This window comes from Lepisosteus oculatus, chromosome 6 (assembly GCF_040954835.1).
Source record: "Lepisosteus oculatus isolate fLepOcu1 chromosome 6, fLepOcu1.hap2, whole genome shotgun sequence".
In the NCBI taxonomy this organism is placed as follows: domain Eukaryota; kingdom Metazoa; phylum Chordata; class Actinopteri; order Semionotiformes; family Lepisosteidae; genus Lepisosteus; species Lepisosteus oculatus.
Window position 1 is genome coordinate 8519421 of NC_090701.1, and position 23948 is coordinate 8543368.

General features: G+C 33.5%; 1 protein-coding gene across 6 annotated transcripts in view; it reads left to right on the plus strand.

Moving 5' to 3' along the window:
• The window catches only part of cdh18a (cadherin 18, type 2a), a 336613-nt gene that overhangs the window by 235555 nt on the left and 77110 nt on the right, over nt 1-23948 (plus strand). For 5 of the 6 annotated variants that reach the window (XM_015354610.2, XM_015354611.2, XM_015354609.2 and 2 more), the window contains 2 exons: nt 7680-7974; nt 16412-16531. In XM_015354610.2, the coding sequence (XP_015210096.1) occupies nt 7680-7974; nt 16412-16531 (415 nt within the window). The remainder of the gene's footprint in view (nt 1-7679; nt 7975-16411; nt 16532-23948) is intronic. The other variant, XM_015354613.2, reaches the window with a different exon arrangement.

The following is a 23948-nucleotide window of genomic DNA, read 5'->3' on the forward strand; positions in this document are numbered from 1 at the left end:
TGCCTCAAAACCTGCTGATGTAATCTTTTTGTCTTTAAAACTTCTTAGAATAACTGTTTCACATTGTAATGATATTCACAATGTGGTACTGCTTTCCACTTATGACTAGATGTCATAAAACTGTTAATTCAGAATATTTTTTCTGTGATACCATTATGAATTGCTGTCTGCTTTTTTTGGCTTTCTGAATACATATTGGGATGTACTCGCAAATAGTACTAATTAACACATAACTGTCTAATGTTTTCTATTTTAGAAATGTTTTATATTTTCAAAAAACAGAAATAATAAAACCATTCCTGACATTATCTACAAATCTGTTTGTAGTACATTCAAATATATCTCTGATGATTAAGATATTTTATGTTTTCTGTGGTTTTTATATTAGCATTCATGATGCTAAGGAAATACATACAAGCAATGTGCAAACTTTGAATATTAATAGTGTGTAAATTATGGATGCATCTTCTACAACTTTTATTGTATTCTAAATAAATTCATATGTTCTCATATGACCCCCTTTTTCTCTGTGTTTTCAATGCACCAAAATTGAATAGTTAACTATCGGCTGTATATTCAAATACTGTATGTTAGGTCTATGAATGTCAAGGTGAGTTAAATAATGGTTTAAACAAACCTTACCCTTATCAGACCCTTCCCAAAGGAGCAAACTGGTTAGGGCTACCTGTGTGAAGCCATCAGTGACTCTAAAAGATCAACAGAGCTCCATGTGTGAGATAAGGACAATATGCTGGTCCCTACACAAACTAGCCTGTATGGATGCATAGCAAGAAAAAAAAACGTAACTGAAAAGATTAATCTTAAATCTAATATGAGATAACCTGCAAACATATGGCAAACAATTTTATGATTAGACAAGAAAAAAATGTTGTTTTTTTTCTAAATGCAAAGTGTTAAACCCAGAACAAGCCCAAAACTGCACACCACCCAGTCAGCACCGTCCCATCTGGTATCATGTTATGGGGGATCCTTCTCATCGGGGCGGGGGAGGGGGCTGGGAAGACTGGTCAAGTCTGTCAGTAGTAAGGGAAAATGGATGGTGCAAAGTACAAGGAAAGCCTGCTTGAGTCATTAAATTATCTAAAGATTGAAGATACCAAGGCATGTGACCTTGCTCAGTTTTAACTGACTGGAGGAAGACATTATTTAAAAAATACCCTAGCTGGTGTTACGATAAATTATAATTTTAACAAGACCATTAGTTACTCTTTAGTCAATATAGCAGCCTGTTACAGTATTTGGAACAAGTAAAGGTTTATTTCATGCTGAAATGTTTCGGCTGTGGAGCCTTCTTCTTGGTGTCAATGTTACAGTATTTTTAATAATAATTGAAAAGCTAAATAATTCTACGTTTTGAATAGCTAAAAATACACTTTGGAGATTTGATCCCTTTCAGCTGTAGGAGGAATTTTAATTGTAGCAGTAGCGGTGGTAAGCAAAGGTTGCCTTTTTAATTTATTTAATTTGCGGTGACTCCTAGTAACTAAATATTTAAAATGTATTTAAAATGTGAATATTTCACTTTTTAATTAACATAATAATGGTAAAACAGGCTTACCATTGATTATGACACTGATTGATTATTATAGATTTCCAAGAATCTATTTGCAAAGTACATGTTATCACAGCAAACAATTGTATTTGTATTTTTAAATACGTAGATGTGAATCTCCATAATGAAACTGAACATTCGACATACGCTTGAGTTTTTTTTTAGATTCCACTTTCATCTCCTTCAGGGGATAGAGAATAGGAAGTGAGTATTGGAATTGGTTGAGTTATATGATGTTTATATTCTGCAGCATGAATGTTCTTTAGGGGACTCTGTTCTGCCAGATTTATTCTGTTTCCTATTCTGTTTTGCAAGTACTATTTGTTTTAATCCTGACAATATTGTATTTTGAAGTCCATTTGAGGAAAGTCAGATATCTTCATGTGGTCTTGAAGATTTAATAATACTAGTCTTTTCCTTAAACAATGTATATTGTAAATGGATACATGAATGCATGCCTGATTACCTCTTGGTGCTTAGTGGATAAATTCACACGATACCAGCATGCATGGTAGTCCAGTTCTCCTAATTTTCATAATCATTAATTCCTTAGAATAATAAGGAAAAATCTGCATTTCAGAGAAATAAAGAAATTCAAATTCTAGCAATCATTTGACGAGGATCTTCACTTCTTACAGGACTTGCGATGTATTTATTCGTATCCATTTTGCAATGCATGTATTTGACTTCACTGAGGGAGTGAGGCTGCCTACAGATCATACAGTATGCATAATCTGTTTGGACTCAGGGTCAAAGGATGTATTTTATTCTGTTAGAGGCTTCAGAAAAACCTCTTACAGCTGTTAATTACAAATATTTGTTATAAGAATGTTAAAGCTACAGATGAAGTACAGAAAGCCTAGACATCAAATGATTCATCTGAATTAAATTATACACTACCTTATTTTTTTATAGAGTTACTTCTCTTCACAAAGGATACCTATGTGATTTACATATAACAAGAGTCCTGTCTTATTTCCTACTGCATTGCAGCACCCAGCTGAGTGATGCAAAACACCTATTATGTGTCAAAAGCCCAAAGTGGAATTTAGTCTTGAAATTTTCTTCAGAGTTTGCATTTTTACACATTTTGTAATTTGTAATTATTTACAGTTAACTTTATTCACAGTAAGACTGAGTAAAATGTCACTATTCTTCAGTTCATAACTTCTAACAATTATTTGTATATTTTTAATATTTAACAATTTATTTTGTTGGTGATTATTATCGAGTTTATCTTTTTTTGTGGGATTTTAACACTTCAATAATATTATTTTTTTAGTACTCAGACATTTTTCATTTTAGGAATTATGCCTTCTGGTTACCTTGCTAAATCACTAGTATTGTACACTGGTATATAGGCCTATGTACTTGCTGTAATAAAGTACAACAGATTTAATTTGCAATGATGCAAGTCAGTGTAGCACAACTAATCTGGATTTAGCTGGATTAACCTGTTTACATTAAAATGTGACCCTCCCACAGGGTGTTAAATTACTGTTTCTGCTTTACATCTTAGCTGCATAGCTTTGTTCCAGTTGAGTACCAAGGCAATTATAAATTAGCCTCAAAGCTTCATTGCAACAGCACAACAACTGTCATTCCTTTTCTTTATCTTAAAGGAACTCAGGATCTTTCTTCTCTTTCACCTTCACTGTGATTCCTAAAAACAATACTAAATATTCCAAGTACAAAGCCAATACTATGGGACACATTTTTATCTGAGCAAGAAATACAGCAGTCTGCTGGGAAACAAAATAAATCAGATAATAAAATATGAATATTAAATTTATAAGAAAGACAGTCCTAATTTAAGTTTAAGAAAATGCTACTAGGTTTTTTTCTAATTAAAATTCTCTAGATGTTCTTATTATCTGTATTTAAAAAAAACAAGTTATTTTAATTTATTAATTGCTTCCACGCTCCACTGTATCCATTAGTTACAAGGTGCCTTGGTAAAAATTAGTTTTAGTTGTTGGACTTTAACTTTTTTAAACAGAATTTCTTATAATTTCCAAGTTATAAGAGGGTAGCGGTCATATTTACCTGCAGATAGCATCACTGATTCGCTGATGATTAAAATTTGAAAACAAAGATCATTCTACAACCCATAATTATGAAAATTTGTTGCTCCTCATAATACTGTTCGGGGTCCATGACAGCAATGTTGTTATCATACTTTCATTTACTTACCATGACATTAACGACATTGTACTATTTTATTACTGTATAAAGATGTAGAGAATATTATAAAGCTATCTCCTTCTTGGTTCAATATATACATAGAATACAATTTTATATTAGGTCCAAAGGGTGAGCATTTTTAGTTGTCATCTAATTAATTAAAACAAACTGATATCTTAGTAGAGATAGAAAAAAATAAAGTAATTGACCTCTGTAAGAAGCTTTAAAATCCTCAATGAAGTTGGTATTCTAAAATACATGAAAAACACTAATAATATATAAATAATGTAAAACTTGAGTTAGAAAGTGATTTGTGAAAGTGGGTTCTGACACAGCTTGAAAACAAGTAGTTAATAGAGATTCAAGAACCACAAACCACCACTGTCTGAAGATATAAAAATAGTTACATTTTTTGTATCTTTTACGAACAATTTGGTGGCAGAGAAATAAATTATCAGACACTGGTTAAGGACATAAATACAGTATGTCTTAGACAATTACAGAAACACAAGGTACAAAAACTACAACTCCTCTGCAAATCCAAATGCTCTAAATTTCCACCGACACCACATGTATTCCTCACCAGTGTTGAGGAAATAATTTTTAAAAATGATAATCTATTACAGTTACAAGTTACTTGTATAAGCTATTACATCTTTATGTTAATTAGACATTTGTGGAAATTTTAGGTTGTGACATATTCCTTACAAAAATATAAACATTGTATAAATTGATGTAAACAATGTCTTATAAATTATTACCTTCAACTTTTGAATATAATAATATAGTTTATATTATTTGCAAGACACTCTCCTAATGTACTGATTCATGTTAAACAGCTAATTCCACATTTTCTACCACTTAAATATCATTTTTAAATGGTATAATATAACATTCAGATTAAAACATGGTGCATTCAGTTCATAAGTCATATACATTAGTTCAGGTGGGTAGCTGCGTCAGCATGTGTAGGCTGCAAAGGAACAAGTAATAGGTTTATTCCATGCTGAAAAGAGAAGAAAGAAAACAAAACATTTCGGCTGTGGAGTCTTCTTCAGGTGTGGCGAAATCGTTTAGGAATGATATTATGTTGACGACATCTATAAAGGAAGAGAAGGTGGTTAGAAAGCCTGCTCTTGGAACAGATCACTGTGAAGAGACAGAATGCTGGTTCAGTAAGAGAGGGGGGCAAGTGACCCAGGGAGGAAGAGAAGGAATGACAAAAAGATCTAGAAAAAGATTTTGAGGAAGGTGCAGAGGGTCACAGCAGATGTAGGCTGAAGTAGCTCAGGTGGGTAGCTGCGTCAGCATGCGTAGGCTGCAAAGGAACAAGTAATAGGTTTATTCCATGCTGAAAAGAGAAGAAAGAAGGCTCCACAACCGAAACAATGTGTTTTCTTTGTTCTCTTTCAGCATGGAATAAACCTATGACTTGTTCCATATACATTATACAGATGCAGCCATTCAAAATGCGCGGTACAAACCTGTACTGCACGCAACTAACCACAAGCCACTGCACTACGTGTCTGGCTGGCCAAAATGACCAACAGAGACACTCGTGGTGCATTGGTCATGAGTGAAAAGATTTAATCATTTAATCTCTTTACTGTGCACGTTTTAATCCACTTAGTATTGAATATTTATATGTAATTTTCAACTAAAGGGAAATTTTAGTAACTGAGCATAAAAAAAGAGGAGCATAACACATCTGATGGTCATAAACGATAATAATTTAGGAACATAAACATATCATGTAAACTGTATATGGCTGGTATTGGTATTTTAAAGAAAAAATACACACCGGTATTTCTCCCTAAACATTAAAGCATCAAAGTCTTTCATTTGGTTATTTTGGAAATGTTTTTACGTGCTCCTTCTGACCATATTAAGTTATATACTTTGTGCAAAGTGATAGTGTTTTAACCTTTTCTCGTTATCAGCATAAACAAAAGCATACTTTTAGAAACGTTTCAAAATAACTACATGTAAGACTCTGATGCTTAAAATGTTTAGGGACAAAGTGGAATACTGGTGTGTATTTTTTCTTTAAAATACCAATACCAGCCATAAACAGTTTACATAATATGTTTATGTTCCTAAATTAATATCGTTTATGAGCATGTGAAAGGCATGGTGAATCGGAGATTCTTAAAATTTACTTTGTATGATTGGAAACGAATACATGATCAGATCAATGAAATGCTGTGATGTTACCTTTTGTCAATGAAAAAATAAAGTCCTTTTGTATACAAAGACGGTTACAAAGAAAGTGGACCAGGGTAATACTTTGAGTTTACAGCTTGTCCAAGTTCATTCATTATGAATACTATTAGTAAAATCTTCGGTACAGACTTTGATGCATAAAATATTTGTGCATAATTAAAATATCTATGATAAAGGTGGTAGGTTGTGTACTTTTGTCCAACTGAGCAATCTTGCTTTTATAAAATATACCAACTTTTTCATGTTTAATGATTATCATGCTGTAATACACAGTTTAAAATTAAAAGTCTAAAGAGTATACGACTTAAATTCTTAATTGAATAAAGATTGTCCCTCAGCAGTGATCAGGATTCGAAATCGGGTGTTTTCTGGTGACAGCTCAAATGCTGTACATGAGAGGTTAAGCTTTATTAGCTCCACCTGGTGGTTTTACAAGGAGATTCTGCATACTATTAACATAATCTAATTTGCATGCAGTATAATGCGGTATGACGTGATATGATGTGTTATGATGTGACACGCCCACCGCGTTGTACCGCAGCGTACCTTGCTCGTTTTGAATAACTGCATCTGTATGTCTTATACTTTATATCGAATTCAGAATATAACATTAAAGAAAAGCAGGATGATAAAACTCTTTGACCTCTAGACACTACAAAGAACAAGATATGCAAAAGATTCATTACAAGATTTATGCACAAGATTAATCCTTTGTAAATGAATATGTTCCAGTAAAACATTGTGTACATTGCTGTCAGTAACCTTTTGCGATAAAAATCATCTATTGTTAAAACAACCAATGATACTAACAGCTGGTTCTACACCCTAATCTGTGTTAGAGTTTTAGAGATTTAGTTTTATTTAATTAGTTCTGTTCCTTTTTGTTTTATACACTTTGGTTTAACACTATACTATCTCATGAACAATTCAAGAGTTTAACACCAGTATGTCAGCTGCTTATTGTTTTCTAAAATGCTATTAAGACAAATGGTTCACTTTAAAGATTGTTTATGTCTGCTGTGTGTCAATTACAAACATAATCCTTATCCCTGTCTGATATAACAATGTATTCTGCAACTTAGTGACCAAGTTACCAATATTTATTTTACAGGTATCGTTTTCCATTTCAGAAGCTAACATGCATTTCAAGTAGGCATGACATCTACTTGTGCTACAATAAATTAATAAAATAAACAGAGTTGTTGACATATAAAATGAACTTAAAAAGAACTTTCTTCAAAATACAATAAAATTGTATGCTCTGGTTTAGAACAGCATGTAGCTTTTTGCACTATCACTAATGCCACACAATATTTGGTAATAAATAACCTCTTCTATGATTCCTTGCTTAGCTCATTTGGCTTTTTTAATATGCGGTTTCATGTAACCAAAAGTAAGATGTTAATTAAATCAAGGCTATTTGTCATACTGAGTGTATCCGTAAAACCCAATAAATTTGCAATAAAACTGCAATAAAACTAATTTGAATAATAGCAACACAATTAAAAATCAGGTAAACTATATATATATAGTGTTATGTTTTCACTGTGGCTAAAAACACGAAAAAATGAATGCTGAACAATAGTATTTTTCCTTTCACAAACTGAGACTAAACATAACAGACAAGACAATTTTGCTGATTATGCTTGTTTACTTATTAAAAATTGTAATATTGCTTTCCTTTTTTTACTTTTCATAGCTGCACTCCAACTCAGATAAAGGAGATGGATCAGTCAGCTACATTCTCACTGGTGAAGGGGCTGGCACTATATTTATTATTAATGAGATCACAGGGGACATCCATGCAACGAAAAGTCTGGATCGGGAAAAGAAGACACACTATGTATTGCATGCGCAAGCCATTGATCGACGGACAAACAAGCCTCTGGAGCCTGAATCTGAGTTTATTATTAAAGTTCAAGACATCAATGACAACGCACCAAAATTTCCCGATGGTCCATTTATTGCATCTGTACCAGAAATGTCCGAAGTTGGTAAGGTATTTTTAAATCATGTGAATTAATTGCTGTTCATTCTGTATTATGCCTGCTTATACAGCAGGAATGGCTAGATTTGCTTAGGTCATCAGTTCTAAAAGAGACATGAAGATTCCCTGTTGGATCAGCAAGGTCATGGATCATCCATAGATTGCAGAGTAAATGGAATTTGTTGATCCTGAGCTCTGTAGATAACTGGATTTTATCTTGAGAAGGATGACCTATATTGTGCTGCTTGTAAGTCTAGGCACACACCATGTTAACATACTGTTTATATGTTTTACATGTAGGTGTACATTTCAAAAGATATCCTATTTTTTGCATTGAGTACTAGTTTCTGTATTTTGCATTTCTTCTTCTGCCTGCAAACATTTTATGGTGTCTTTAAGGCAAAAAAATCACAAGGATTTTTTTTAATTTTATGAGTATACTAATTTACTAATTAATTTGCCAAAGGTTCAAAGTACTATAATTTACCGTACAGATCATAATGTAAGCATAACTCAGCCACACTGCCAAATAAGTTGAACTTCAATATTATATTTCACATAAAAGAATAATAATAGCACTGCAAAGCAGTCAAAAAATATCCAAGTATCTCACAGTAGTCCCAGATCTGTAGTTTTCCAGGCCAGTGGATACTGCAAACCCTTTGTAATCCTTTTCTTCTTTCAAAAAAGCCATTAATCCAGACTAAAGAACAAGTTCTCCTGAGCAAGAAAAGCTCTGCTAATATCCACGGGGAATTCGATATTCCTTTCACTCTGCGAAGGCAGTATTATTCCAAAGCAGCTCTTACCCTTGGTAAAAAAAAAAATCCTCTTTCAGCAAGTCTCTTGACTCCATTCAGCCAGTCTAATAAAGACCAGCTCAACAGGTGTTTATTCTCCTTATACTCCCTACATGAAAACAAAACAAATTTAGTTTGTTTAGTTGATAGTAGATTAGTGGCTTGGAAATATCATTATTTATTTCCTAAATGGAGCATGAGTGTTAGCTTCAGCAACATGGCTTTGTAGCTTGTTCCAGACTCCAATATTCCTTTGCATAAAAATGTATCCTATTCTTATTTCTAAATGCTTTCCTATAGCTTTCATGTGTGCAACCTGGTTCATGGTATACTGTTGATTCTGAAAAGGTCTATTGTGTTGACTTTATCAATGTCATTTAGGATTTTAAGTTAGATCCCCCTTGTAATCCTCTCTGTTTGGTGCTGAAACAAATCCGTTCTTTTAGTCAGTCACAGTAGGATGTTCTTTATTCCCAGTAATGTAAATTGTATCTAGTTGTACTTCCTTGGACTGATTTCAAGGTGGTAATTACATATAGTGTAGGTAATTTACTGACCTGAACCGTACACAGTATTCTAAATGAGATCTTTCTAGTACATTGCTTACATTTAACATAACATTTTTTAAATTTAAAATCTACAATTTTAACGATATATCCAATCCTATCCTGCACCAATAGTCTTTATAATAGCTTCTTGAAGTTCAGTGAATACCATCTTAATTATAAAGTGAACATTTTTCTACATTAAATGTCATGTGTCTGGGTTTTGCCCAGTCATGGATTTTGTCTAAGGCATTTTGGATTTCATTTGTAATCCAGATTGCAAACTGTGGGTTCTAAAGTGTTTTCTATTTCTCCTATTTTTTATCACCTGTAACTTAACTAATATACTGATGATGTAAATGAATGTAGACCATTTACATGAATTAGGAAGAGCAGTGGTTATAATATACTGTACAGTAGATCCCTGTGGTACTCCATTAATGGTTTCCCCCCAAACTGAGAATTGAGTATTAACAGTATATGTAGGAGAGTGGAAGTGCAAGTTTTGACCTCTCAAATTCTGCTGTTCTGACTGACTGTTACGTAACGACATATCATCTTCAATTGAGTAAAGTGTATTCTAGTCCAACAATTTTTAAGAGGTCAAGGAAAATTAAAGCACAGCACATTGGCTTTGTTTTAATTGGGTCTCAAAGTACAACAACGTTTTCTGTCATCTTTCATTAATTTATAAGATTATGATATTTGATACATCAATTTAATTAAATTTATCTTTACTTGTAATTAATTTTTTGTATGACAATATTATATCATGCTGAAAAGGATTGTGAATAATTTCCACTTTTATGCTTACACACATCTAATTTACAGTGTATCCATATATGTTTCAAAAGTATCGGATATTGCATTGTCTAAAAAAATAAATATCCATCCAATTAATTATAGAACTAGAAAAGTCAGCTATGAAGACAGATGAGAAACATTGGAGTTTTTACTCATCTGTTATAAAGCATTGGTTAGGACTTGGAAAGGGAATGGATTCTTTCACTGCATAGTTACCGATCATGGGAAAAATTGGATCTACCAATTGTTGAAACTTGAACCTTCTCCAGATTTACACCGCTTGACCTTCCTGCAGCAAAACAAATGTGAGATGATGTTTGACTGAACACCATGAACACTAGGGTGCATACTGCTTTCTCACAAGAAACAAAGTTTGTTATCATGTGGTACAAAAAAAACAAAACCTTGAATATGTCACTAGTGTGGACACAAACACAACCGTGATTCCCCAAGTGGCAGCATACTATTGGCTGAACACTGCCAGTGGTTTTTCTGTGATTAATCTACCAGGGATGTTTTGGCAGAGAAAGAAGGCCCGCAGTGATATCAGTAAAAGGTGTGCAACGTCTCAAAGCAGTTCAACCCTCAAGCACTGTAGTATGTCAAAAGGTGGAAGATGGCTAGGTTAGAAGTACTGTATATGTCCGCACTTTCTTAGTCCATTACAGGACTTATTTTTTTAAGCTGAAGAGAAATGAATCAATTGGAGATTCCAAACTTTTTGAGTACAAAATTAAAATTAAAAAGTCCTAAGGAATATCTGAAGTGATTTGTGTACAAACTAGAGGGCACGGATATACAAAATGAGTACCAAAGAAGACTATTGATTATGGTCACTCCCTAAGTCTTTAAAATTACCTAACTTCATACATTAAAAATAAAGTTTTTAATCTTTTCAGGTTTGGCATTTATTTAGTGCAGATCATCTTGACATTGGCAACAAATCACACATCTGTGAGATTGAAGCATGTTAATCCATTAGATTTCTGGGAAGGACAGATGAGAAGATTTTAACAATTTTTTTTTGTAAAATATCTAATAGTGTTATATTATACTATAACAGTGATTTTGCCTACTGGTCCTGTGAAAAATGTTAAAGATCTACAGTGGAAAGGACATGCTGAAGTATTACAAAACACTATACTCTGATTAAAATGAGTGTGTTTAGGGCAGGTTATGTTAAGGTTTGGTGTACAAATATAAAAACGCAGAAAAGCTCCATTTATACAGTACACATCCTTCATCTTCATGACAATATCTGATTTATATTGCACAATCTAGTTTGTTATACAAATTCACTATTTAAACAAAGATAATAAATCTGGTTTCAAAGGCAAACAAACTTTAAATAGTCTGGAATCCCTGAGATAGCTTTTCTTGCTTTGTGGGTGCACACACAGAGAAAAGTAAGGTCGTTCACATTTGATCAAAATTAAATATTAACTCAAATCAAACACCTGTTTCCTTTGTTTTATAAGTGAAATTAACTAAATGTATATGGATAAACTGGTGTTTAACTCACGGGTTTCTAATAACATCCTCGTTTTCTTTTCTTACCTTCAGAATTGTTTCTCCCACAACCTGTAGGACCCAAACCATGACAACAGGGGCTGGCTTAGTAGTGCCTGTTCCAGGGTTGCGCGTGTGTGGATCGATATGTAAGAAGATACCATTATGAGGGGATAGTCTATTATTAAAAATATTTATGTACATAAAAGGATTAATGGTAGGATGAGTTTTACCTAGAAAAGGAGCTCATCAGGATGGGAGAAGAGACAGGAGACAGCTTATAGTAGTGTAGAGTAGGAGGTACGTACAGCAATCTTTTTTTTAAAGCAATTAATGTTTATATTATTGTACTATAGTTTTATGTTTTTCCCCTTTGGTTACTATAGTTTGTTTTTGTAAATGTTTTTTTGGGGGTGTGGAGTTTGGGAACACAGTTCCTCACAATAAATAACTTTGTACTTCTTTGTAGTTGTTGCTGTGCCATCATTATTGCTGCATCCCTTCTGAACTTCTAAACTTTTGAAGGACCAGACTGTGACAATATAATAGAAGATCTTATTACTTCACTGGCTCCATCATACATCTCTGAACTCCTCCATGTTTACACTCTCTCCCATAGGCTCTGTTCAGTTGTGGCTGGTCTTTTGCTCATTGTAGGACCAAATGCAGGCCGTTTGGTGAATGTGGTTGACAAATGCTTTGTCTTCTTCAATTCTAAACTCAAAACTCACTTTCTCACCAGGGCCTGTTTGCCCAGCATTCTCTCCTGTATGTTTTTATTTATTTTTTTATCTTGCTTTCTGAGATATTTTCCAGGGTATCCTATTAACTAAATATTAATAGTAGTAGTATAACTATTGCTACTACAAATAATAACAACAATATTATTATTAAAGTAATTTAATTAGCGTGTGATAGCTGAAGATATCAGGCTACAATATGCAAATACCCCTTCACTGTTTTTATTGAATTACTTTGTCAGTTTGTATGCCCTTATATTTAAATCAAGTAAATTATTTTGCAAAACATGCAGTTTATTTCCTCACTATATGTCAACATGAAACAATATTTGAGGCAACTGCTCACTTTTTATGTGAAACACAATTTCTCTCTGTATGTGGGCTGTGAAAAAGCTTAGTGATGTCTCTTTCTTTCTGTTGGCTTAATCACAGAGATTACATTTTCTGCAAAATTTTGGAGCACACCATGTTTTGATCACACTGTCTCACAGCTAGTTTATCTTTGCACAATGTAATTATCATCCCTTTACACAGAATTTATTATAGCAATCATGAATTTTATTTTGGAGAATTATATTGGGTTTCATTTATTAAGCTCCACATACTTTGAAGAGAATGCATCAAAAGCTATGAAAGGAAGAAAAAATCAAGAAAGAAAAAGGGCCATCAGAGAATAGATTTAGCAAATGAAATTTTATGATATTTTCATAGCTGACGATCCATTATTAGAGGCAAGAGGAGGTGGAAATCTGCAATCTTTAGATCATATAGCAAGTATAAAGTTGTTAGATGGAGAGACATCATTGTTTTATTGTTATTATTGAATTTATTTAATTTTCTATTTTAAAATTTATTAATTCTTTATTCTAATTTTGGAATGAAGGTCTCACATGAGAAATTGATTGTACTGCCATTATTCTTCACTTTGTTTATACAATCTTTTGGACATCTTAAACTATCTAGTAGGAAGAAGAAAATGAAGGACAATATAAAGTATTGAGGGTTCTTATCTTTCAAAGTTGTTAATAATCTAGAAAAAATATTTCTTATCTCTGAGTCAGACACTTGATAAATTCATACCATTTCAACTGCCAAAAGTAAAAGTATATATTTTTTCTCCAGTTTACTTACAGCTGTAATTCAGCAAATTACAGTATGTGTACAAATATTGTCAATGACACTGAAATTAGAAAACACATAGGTTTTTAAACAGGGATATCTTCGACAAGATAATAGTGAAAATGAAAATAGTGACTATACAAATCTCTTGCAAGATTCAAACTTTATTGCTAGGAAGGAGTAAGGGAACTAACAACTAAACTATTTCCAATTAATCTTGATTCTCATAATCATAAGTGCTGATTTGTAGTATTTAAATGTTAAAGTTTAAACTTACGGGAGTGTTTTACGAGCAATTCAATGTCTACGAAATTGCTAAAAAGTTTTGATAGTTTAATTTCTAAGGAAAACTAAAATTTAGTTACATTCAACTTCAAGGCCATCTATAAAATGGTGTCTTTCTGAAGATAGAGTTCATAATTCGTATGTCTTTTTTGACTTGAGGGAGGCTGTAAATGCACTACAGTTTCTTTATCTCTGTGATCTGACTTTGTAATATATGTATGCCTTTATTGTTAGGCTGGATTGTTACAGTTTGATTAGAAGGCATTGTTATGTCTAAATGTATCTCTTTAAGGTAGGTAATAATACCTAATAACACCTACATGCCCTTCAAACAAGACAGCAAAGGCTTTCTCAAAACAAAGCGCCAACAATGTAAAAAAAAAAAGTGAGTTATGTTCTCTTATCCCTTCCTAGCAAAATGTTTCAAGAGGTTTGTCTAGTCACTAGGTTCTCATATTTACATGCATACATTTAATCATATTAGAAAAATTCATACTATATGTTCATTCCAGAAATTTGTGTTTCAAGTGACTGGACGTATTGAGACGCATTCACGATACGGTTATTGAGTGTAAAAGTCAGTAGTTTTGTAGAAGCAATTGAATGAAGTCTTTGACCGATCAGGCGTATCAGACTCTTTGCATAAACTGAAATGCTTTGCTAGGCCTTTGCTACAGCCACTTCGAGGTCTTGCCTATTTTGGGTTGTTCTAATTTAATTTTTTTCTTTTATGCAAGAAAAGAAAATGTGTCTATAAACTTCAGAATTTATTTTGGAGTGCCCATCTTTAGATGCATTATCAAAAAAGACAAGTGATCCTATTCCAGAGGTGGCCATGTATACCATGGCTACAACATTACATCCATCCTGCTTAGTGATGAGGTGGTAGTTTTTAAAGCATCTGCATTTTCTTTCTCTCTCCATACTTTAAATTTTCCATTACTGTGATAAAGGTTTTTCTTAAGCTCATCTGTCCAAAAGAATATTCCAGTTCTCTCCTGGTTCATTATTGTACTTCAGTCTAAATTCCAATCTGTTTTTTTTTTCCTGTTCTTAGTACTGATGGGAGGTTTACATCTTGTGGTGCAGACTGTCTCAGTCTTCTGTTAACTGTATTATTCCCTTACCTATGAACATAGAAGTTCCTGGTGCTTTTACTGACAGTTGTTTTAGGATTTCCCTTGACAGTTTGATATTCCAGGAAGATTGGCTTAGTATAGCAGTAGCTGGATCAGAAATAACTCTCCTATCCTCTCAAGTAGATATTGTGAGCATATTCTATATTCCTACAATTCCAAAGCACAAATGATTTGACCTTTGAGGACTGACCCATAACAATTATTTTGGACAAAAGAAGAAACCAAAACTAAATTTAAGGTCAAAGGCTGTGTTTTTTAAATATCATAAGATTTATTCCCTTTTAAGCACGCTCCAGTTAGAAATTGTATCTCTACAAATGCACCATTTAGAGAATCACTTTTCATAATTGTGAATCAGTTTTAGAGATCAGACTTTCCTATGAAGAAGGGGGGTTATTGAATAGAAACCAACATTAATTACCTCCTTAAACTGCTTTCCCTCTATAAGATTGCACTAAGATTAGTCTAGGTAATTGAGAATAGCTTTGAAAGATAGAAGACCTTAACTCACAGACTTACTGTCATTGTATATAATTTGAGTGTTTATGTGTTAAGAGTGATAAATATTAACCCAAATGCCATGTGTTTTTGCCTATTTACTGGGCAGGGAAACAAAGATACCTGTGATGCTTTTGGTGGCTTATGTAATTTCCTGGTGATTGTGATGTACTGGTGGTCTTTGCAGTCACAATAATTTTTACTTTAACATCAATACAACAACCCCCATTTTATTACTGGAAATATAATCAAATAAATTGACTTACAATTTCCTTGCAGTTTCAACGACGTTTCTTTCAGTTATATTAATTTATAGAACCTGACAGGTTTTCCTCATTATTTTACAGTAAAACCATAAATAAAACCAACATATCCGTAAGTTCTGTTTTCTCCCTGACAAGTTAAATATTGAGTTAAATATTGTCTCAACTACTTTTCTTTTCTTTTTCAAATCTGCATGTTCAATTGTTGGACTAGAGATATATACATATATGATCTATTTATATGTTATGCCTACTGTTCTATGCCTCCTCTTTGCCTACTTTCTCTGATGTCTGAATACTGAAAAACATTGTCTATGTGAACCTTTTGTGATTTCTGCTGTACATACATGCTCTAACTTTGCTAGATGAGAAACACACTGAAGGGGTTATGCATGCATTGGCTTTTGGTGGTTCCCAATTGCATGAGCAGATCTGGTTGTTACTATGCAGATGTGATCAGGTGACCTATCAAAATCTTGCAATTTTGTCATTGGCTTATTGCACATGGTTCATTTGGCCTGGAATGATCTTGTGTGCTTATTTTCAGTTGGCAGAACTAAATATCTAGTAATGGCAGGCCTAAAATGATATGGTAATTTTACATTGAGTTATCCTGCCATTAAATATTACATATACACACTACTGATACAACAAACATCCCTTTTGTATGAGCATACTGCATATTTGTTGGAAAAAAATATACAATTTACATTACTTAAACTTATTTTACTTCATTTTGCAGGTACATCTGTTCTCCAGGTGACTGCAACTGATGCAGATGATCCCACATATGGAAATAGTGCTAGAGTAGTGTACAGTATTCTCCAAGGACAGCCTTATTTCTCTGTTGATCCCAAAACTGGTAAGACATTTTAGTTTCCTTTATGATTCCTTAATGTGTTGCTGATGCTCAAAAACAGTGCATGTAATAATGAAAATGAGGGAATGGATGAATGAAATATGCTGTGGTAACTGTGTATTTTTATCACAGAACTGTATATTTCTGAGATGTGAGCGCATATATTTCTTACAGCAAAAAAAATATAATTCCTTATATATAAAAGGTGTTTATCATCCCAACGTATCTCAGATTGCTTTTACATATAAGAAGGGGATCCACTTCAATTACATCTGAATTGCAGCACCCACCAAGGAGACCCCAAGCAGTCATTATAGACCAGCAGCTCTGCTATACAACAGATCAGTTCAACCAGCTGAACAAGAAAAATTGTAACATACTTAATGAGAGTAACTAGAATTTTGAGAAACATATACAATGTATGTAAATCAGTACATTTAATTGTCCTTTATAGACAGTATAACACATACTGCATAACACTTATGCAATATAAATGCAACAGAATCTTCTATTTAAACAACTGAAATAAGTTTTATATTTCCAGGAAACTTCATTCTGTCTCCCCTGAGTGGGAACAAAAAAAAACTATTGTGGACCAGTCAATGGAACTGTCTATAATTTGTTTTAAAAAGAAAACATATGTTTTAAAATTTCATACTTTCATAGCACAAAGAAAATTCTGGAGACATGGTAAAAATTGATATTTCAATGTGGAAAATACTTGTAGAACCCTAATAATTATGAAGAAAACACTGTAAACTAAAATATAATGGATAATAAAGAGGTACACCTGGATTTTGTTGAGTATTTCAGGAGCAATGAGGGAAAAGGTGGGACGGGGGCACAGTCATGTTTTAGTCACAGGCACAGGCCCTGGTAGGATAATTCTAAAAAGAAAAACACACGAAAAACTAATTTTAAACCATATGCACATTCTTAAATGCATAAACCCCACCATCATAAGTATAAGGAATAATTTGAAAGAGATCAAACACTACTGCATTAATAGGTAACTATAATTAGACTAAAACATGACTAGGCCAGGATGAAAAGGACAGTTATAGTAATTAACGGGTGCATATTATTTCTAGACAGTTAAGCAAAATAGAAGGGGTGGTGGTGGGAGAAAATATATCCAAAAGAGACTGCAAGTTAAACAATATAAGCAAAAGAGTATAGGCAATTTAGAATCTTTATGTGGTAAGAGTTAAAACAGATCAAATCAATAACAATCGGTCACCTAGGGCTGCAATGGATTCATACTGAACAATGACATCAGTACGTTATGTACTGCAACAATGGTGAGTATGGTGGGTTGACCTACTGTAAGAAGGGACTGCAATAACAACTGACCAGCCACTAGAGGCTTCCAAATGCCAACAATTCCTGTAAATAGTCTGACTGGGTTACGAGTTTGTTAATTTGGTTTCTGGCGATGGTTTAAAATGCACATGCTTATGATGGTTTAATTAGTAGCCTGTCTCTATAAAATGGTGTGCTCAGTGGTTGTAATGAAGAAGCAGACTGAAGTTTTTTACAGGTCTCTTTTTGTTGAAATACATGGAAGAACATTGAAATAAAGTCTTCTGCTCTTTGAATTGTTGCCATTGTGAGTTTTTGTGCATGCAGATCACTGGGACTGTGCTAGCCTTGGGGGTTGTCACCATAATATTTTATGTTTTGAGGATTTCAATTTTCCTTATACAAATTGAGATATTGTAATGTACAGTACAGAAGCTGACACTGACATGATTGTAATGGTTAGAGTTTGCTTAATTGCTTAATACGTTTACAGGAAAATATAAACTGTATAAGTGGCTTAGTCTTTTCATAGAAATGGAATATAATTAAAGTTGTATATACTGCATAGTCATTTGTATCTATTTTTTAGATGTCTAACAATTTATCCTAAAATTGGGGTATTTAATTTTGTAAAAGCAGCCTATGAAGGAATGAAGCAGATCTTGAAAGTTATGAACATGTGGACAGGTGAATTGAAGGTTTTTAGTCATTGACCATTGGGTTGGGGATTTCAACTCCAGCGTTGGTTGGGATCTGTAGCCAGGGGCAGTCTTACCTATGGAGCAGCCCGGACATTTGCCCAGAGCTGCAAGATGTGAGGGAGGCCCAGTGATTAGTGGGGGTGATACACTGAATGAAGGATCCACCAATACACGTGTTTTCATCTTTTTTTGCTTGATATAAAAATTCCAACACCTATTTTCATATGTATACCTGCTTTTTGCAAATGAACTATTCCAGTCTCAAACGATGTTTGATGACTCCCAGACATGGTCGATCTAGCTACTGCTATTTGTCTGTTATATTCTTTTTCCAAAGATTATGCACACTCATCAACAATCTAGCAAATGTTAATATATAGTTTACTTACATAAAGTTATCCAGAAGCAATTAAAGAAAGCAATTCAAGTTAGGCAGAAAAAAAGTTGAGAAGAAATTACATAAAAGTTTTATTAAAAGTTTTTCACAAAACTAAAAATGAGAAGCATCGGTACAGGAGTCGGTTGAAACCACTGGCAACAGAAGCAGTACTACAAAATTAGGACTCCTGCAGTCACAATGGGAGACAAAGATTCATCAACAACAGACCCAATCTTCATCATTCCTAGAAAATGTCACTACAGAGAAAAACTATCCGCAAGAGAATCAAGCTTCTCAGCTCATCTTGCTCCTACAGATGAGGGTGACAGTACTGCAGAAACAGGCATGTCTGTGACTCCACAACCACATGCTATAGGCTGCTCCTGGATATTCTCAGAAAACCTGACATTGTGGCCTCAAAACAAAAGCAAGCTGTGAGATTGTTAGACAAGGCCCAGTCCAGATAACAGGCATGGATTTCCCTCACAACAATGAACTGTTTCCACTGATATTTACCAGAGACTAATTCAAAATGAAAGTAAAAAATGGTGAGAAAATCACACGGACATGGCTAGTTTATTCTCAGTCTACTGCATCACTGTTGTGTTTTTGCTGTAGACATTTTGGGAAAAGAGAGAACAGTTCGTCCAGGGAGGGGTTTTCGTACGTGGAAACGCCTCCATCACCTGTTAAATGACCACGAATGTTCCAGAGTGCACATAACAAACACGGAGAGCTGGCACCAGCTACAGGTAAGATTAAACATACAGTAGGCACAACAATTGACAATACTAGCCAAAAAATGTTAACACTTGAACAGAGATACTGGAAGTCTTGACACAAGTTGTTGCTGTTGTGTGTCATTTGGCTGAACGCAAACAAGCCTTAAGTGGACCTTGAGAAAAGCTCCATGACCCACATAACAGAAACTTCCTTGGGCAGCTTCAACTAATATCCAAGTTTGACCTGGTCATGTGCGAGCATGTGTGAAGAGACAAAAAGGGGACCATTAAAGATCACTTTTTGGGAAACATTTCCATAAGGGATTCATTGCAATTCTTGTGAGAGAAAATAAAAATTACGTATATTGAGAAGACATGCTGGAACTAAAATATTTCTCTACAAGTTCTTCTGACCATCCCTTTCATCGTTGCCTCAGGGGAAATATTTTTTTCCTGCTTGAAGCTAAAAAAATCTGAGATCAACAATGTCACAGGAGCAGGTAATAGGACTGGCACAGTTTACTAAACACCCGGTCTGGTGATCTTTAAACATACTGAAGGTGATATTGTATCAAGATTTTCTGAAGCTAAGGAGAGTTGGACTTGTATTATACTTCTGCTGCAACAGGTAACAGGTAAAAACATTTACAATATTATTGTTAGCTATAATATAACTAATATATAACCTTTACTAAACTTTATTGTATATATTACCTGCAAACTACCTTTCAGCCTGAAGATTCCCATGTTGTTTGGCACACAGGATCACCTCCTTGAACACAGAAGTGTAGTGTAATCTCTTGCTTATTTTGTATAAATAAATATGATTATAGACTTGTATTTATTACTCATTCACAACAACACACCACAATTAAGAAAAAGGGTGGTCTGTCACAGTAGGCACAGTTTAACACCATTTAGCACTCTGGTTCAGCAGTCTATTTAGCAATATACAGTACCTACAGTATATTCAAATATAAGCCACTGGCCAATTGGTATCATCCTGAAATTTGGGAAAAATGTGGCTTACATTCAGGTAAATACAGTACCTTTAATAATGCACCAAATAATTTAAGAATATAAGAAATAACATAATATAAGAAACAATAGAAAGTAACAGTATGCCACAAAAATACATATAAGAAGAACCTAACACTCCCTAGCACATTCATTATTAATTAATTATTATGGGAATTTTCATTTGTAATATATTAATTTTCTGTATGTACCACTTTACAAGAACACATCTCCAACATACAAGATATCATAGTTTGACTTTATTATTATTTCAGAAGTGTATCTTTAGCAATACCAAAACAACTTCAGAAAGAAACAAGATTGAAAAATAACTACTTCACATTTGACTGTTTTTTATAGTTATTATTTAAAATAATGGAGTGTTGTTGTTGCAAGAACACACTAAGAAATTGGCATTTTGTTTTGTTTCAATTGGCTTGAAAATTTAAAATTTTGGAAATATTTATCAATTGTAAGAACACATCCACACCAGACAAGATAGTGCCTTGTCTGAACCACATTCCCCAGAAGCTGCAGGGGGAATGAGGTGCTGCTCTCTGTCCTATGATCATTTGCTGGGAGACAATTGGTCAGTTGACTTTTTAAAAAGCAGGGGCTTTCTGTCTCATTCAGTTGGTGAATCTGCTATCTGGTGGCCAGAAGGCAGATACTCTGTGCATGTTAATTGCCAAAGAAACTGAGTTTAAGTTTTGAGAAAAGTATCAGGAGAGAGTAATTTTGAATTGTATCAGTGAAAGATTTTATTTTTAAAAAACAATTTACTTGCACATTTACACATTAAGCAAATTTACTGCCTGGTGTTATTGAGACTCTATGAAAACATTTAGTCAGAAGCTCAGAAAAGAAGCTAGAATTTTGTTTGGGTTTGTATTTTTTTATTGCCCCTCACTGCACTTTAAATATAGAGCTTTGTTTTTTTTTTACCTTATGGTTCTATAGATGTGTGTTGTTCTGAATACACCTACTGTATGTTAAAATATCTTGTTCCAGGATGCCCAAGAAGACGTCACACAACATTAACTGTTTTAAGTCTTCATACAGTTTGTTTTGCAAAGGTCAAAAACATTAGTTCAGTAATGCAGGAAACTTATATAATCAAGATTTACTGTATCTGTTTACAGTTCCATGAAATATGTTTTAATATATTGAAGAAAACTGAAAACAACTTAATGATCATGTTACATGGATAGGTCACTTCTTGCATTAATCAACACATATAAAACAATGCATATACAGTAATTAGTTAGCCAGTTCTCGAGACAAATTTTCAAAGGTCTTCAAAATTATTTTTCATACATTTTAGTTAATCAGTGTAATTGCAGCAAATAATCTTGTGCAACAAATTCACAGCAGAAATGTTCTCAAAATGTAATAAATTACTTATTTTGTAATAATATTTATCAGAACTATGAATATCTAGCAGGTGCATTTTACCTTTCAGGATAGATTAATTTCTGACAACAGTAACTATTGCCATTGTGTTTGATATTTTATACAATTTATTTTGTTGATATATCCTTTTCAGTTACTAACATAAGCTTTTTTTCTGTTTTAATTCTACCTGACAACAGTACATTTTAAGACCAGACAATAATTCTTTGGTTTTTATTATTTGGTGAAAATAAACATATTCCTCTTCAAGCAGTCTTATTCCTTTTTACAATGTGCCATAAACTGTAATGCACACATTAGCACTCAGCTCCCATTTAAGAAATGTGACTTTGTTTGCCCAAATTGTCACATGAAATGCAAAAGTGTATAAAAAGAGCTGGATATGAACAATGCATTTATAGCCTATATGTATGTGCAATATACACGGCTCTTCCTCAGCTAGGTTTTGATTGTTGTCTCTCAGGCATAGTCGAGACAATTGGCACCTCCTCAAATCAGGTTGAATTGTGCTATGCTAAAACACCAGTCTCATGTCAATGGAGATTCATTAATTTCCTTAAAGACAAAAAAAAAATATTCAAAATAACAAAAATGAACTATAAACAATGTGGTTTTCAAAATGAAGATTTTGGAATTTAAAGCAGAGAAATTGTTTTCATTTGAGACTTATAGTGACAATAGACATCCTTGCTGTGAAAGAGAAAAAAATAAAATAAGATGCCATAGTACGATTCTGTCATGTTCCACAGATTCATTTATTTTGCTAGTAAATGTAGCCTTTCAATGTTTAATCTGTAAAAATGTGTGCACTGAATGAAGGTTATATTTAAAGGTTATAGGACCAAAACAAACACCCAAGACTGCTGGTGATAAAACTACAGTATGTAACAGTAGGTGATATGACTGCTTTACCATTTGAAGGAAGACCTTAGTAGATGTGAATTTTAAAAAACTGGGAATCTGCAGTAATTATGCTTTATTCTAGAGAATATTAAATTGAAGTAAAAAATGTTCTTTAGCAGTTGTACATAATACACCATTAATGCTGTAATATATTTGTCTTTAGAACACATTTTTATTAGTTTACGTCCTATTGTTTTTTTACAACAATAGAAAAACTTGGTAAAGTGTAATTTTATAGGGGCTCAAATATTTTATCCTCTTTTATTAATTTTATTACATTTATCATCCATCATAATCTGCCTACAAAACAGTGCATAACAGGACATTTAGTAATCCAGAATTTTGTGACTCAGCTGCTACTGTATTTTGCTGGTGGAATATCAGTAACTACACAAGCAATGGCTATTAGTATTTCCTTCTATGATAGGCTCAAATATGTTCAATCTCTCTTGTCCATCAGACAAAATTTCATTTATGCAGTGCTTGCTTATTCAGTAAATTGTAATTCAGTTAGGGATAGAAGTGATCTGAACTACTGCATCACCAGCTGCTGTTGTTTCTGCTAAGCAATGTCACTGGCATATTAATGCTTGATCAGCAGTTGGGTTTGCAGAAGTTGCTTCAGCAAAACTGGTAAGCTGCTACACTTCCTTTGGGGATTCAACACAATCCACATCTTGTAAGAGAAAGGTCAGAATGAGACTCTGTGCCAGAGACGATTACCACATTCAGGTGTCTTACATTCTCTCCTTGGTGACACAAACACAGGCCCCCTTTTCATCTCATTGTGAAACATTACCCTGCCAGGCTTTCCCCCTTTGTAAATTTATCATCCTCCCACACTGGACTGTAGCACTACCATTGTCTTACTGAGCTAAACAGATTAAAGACCTATGGGTAGTTTTGTTTAGCTTTGTAATAATGTTAAGGATGTATTATGATTGACTCTGTGCCAAATTGAACCCAGCAGCAAGTTTGTGTAT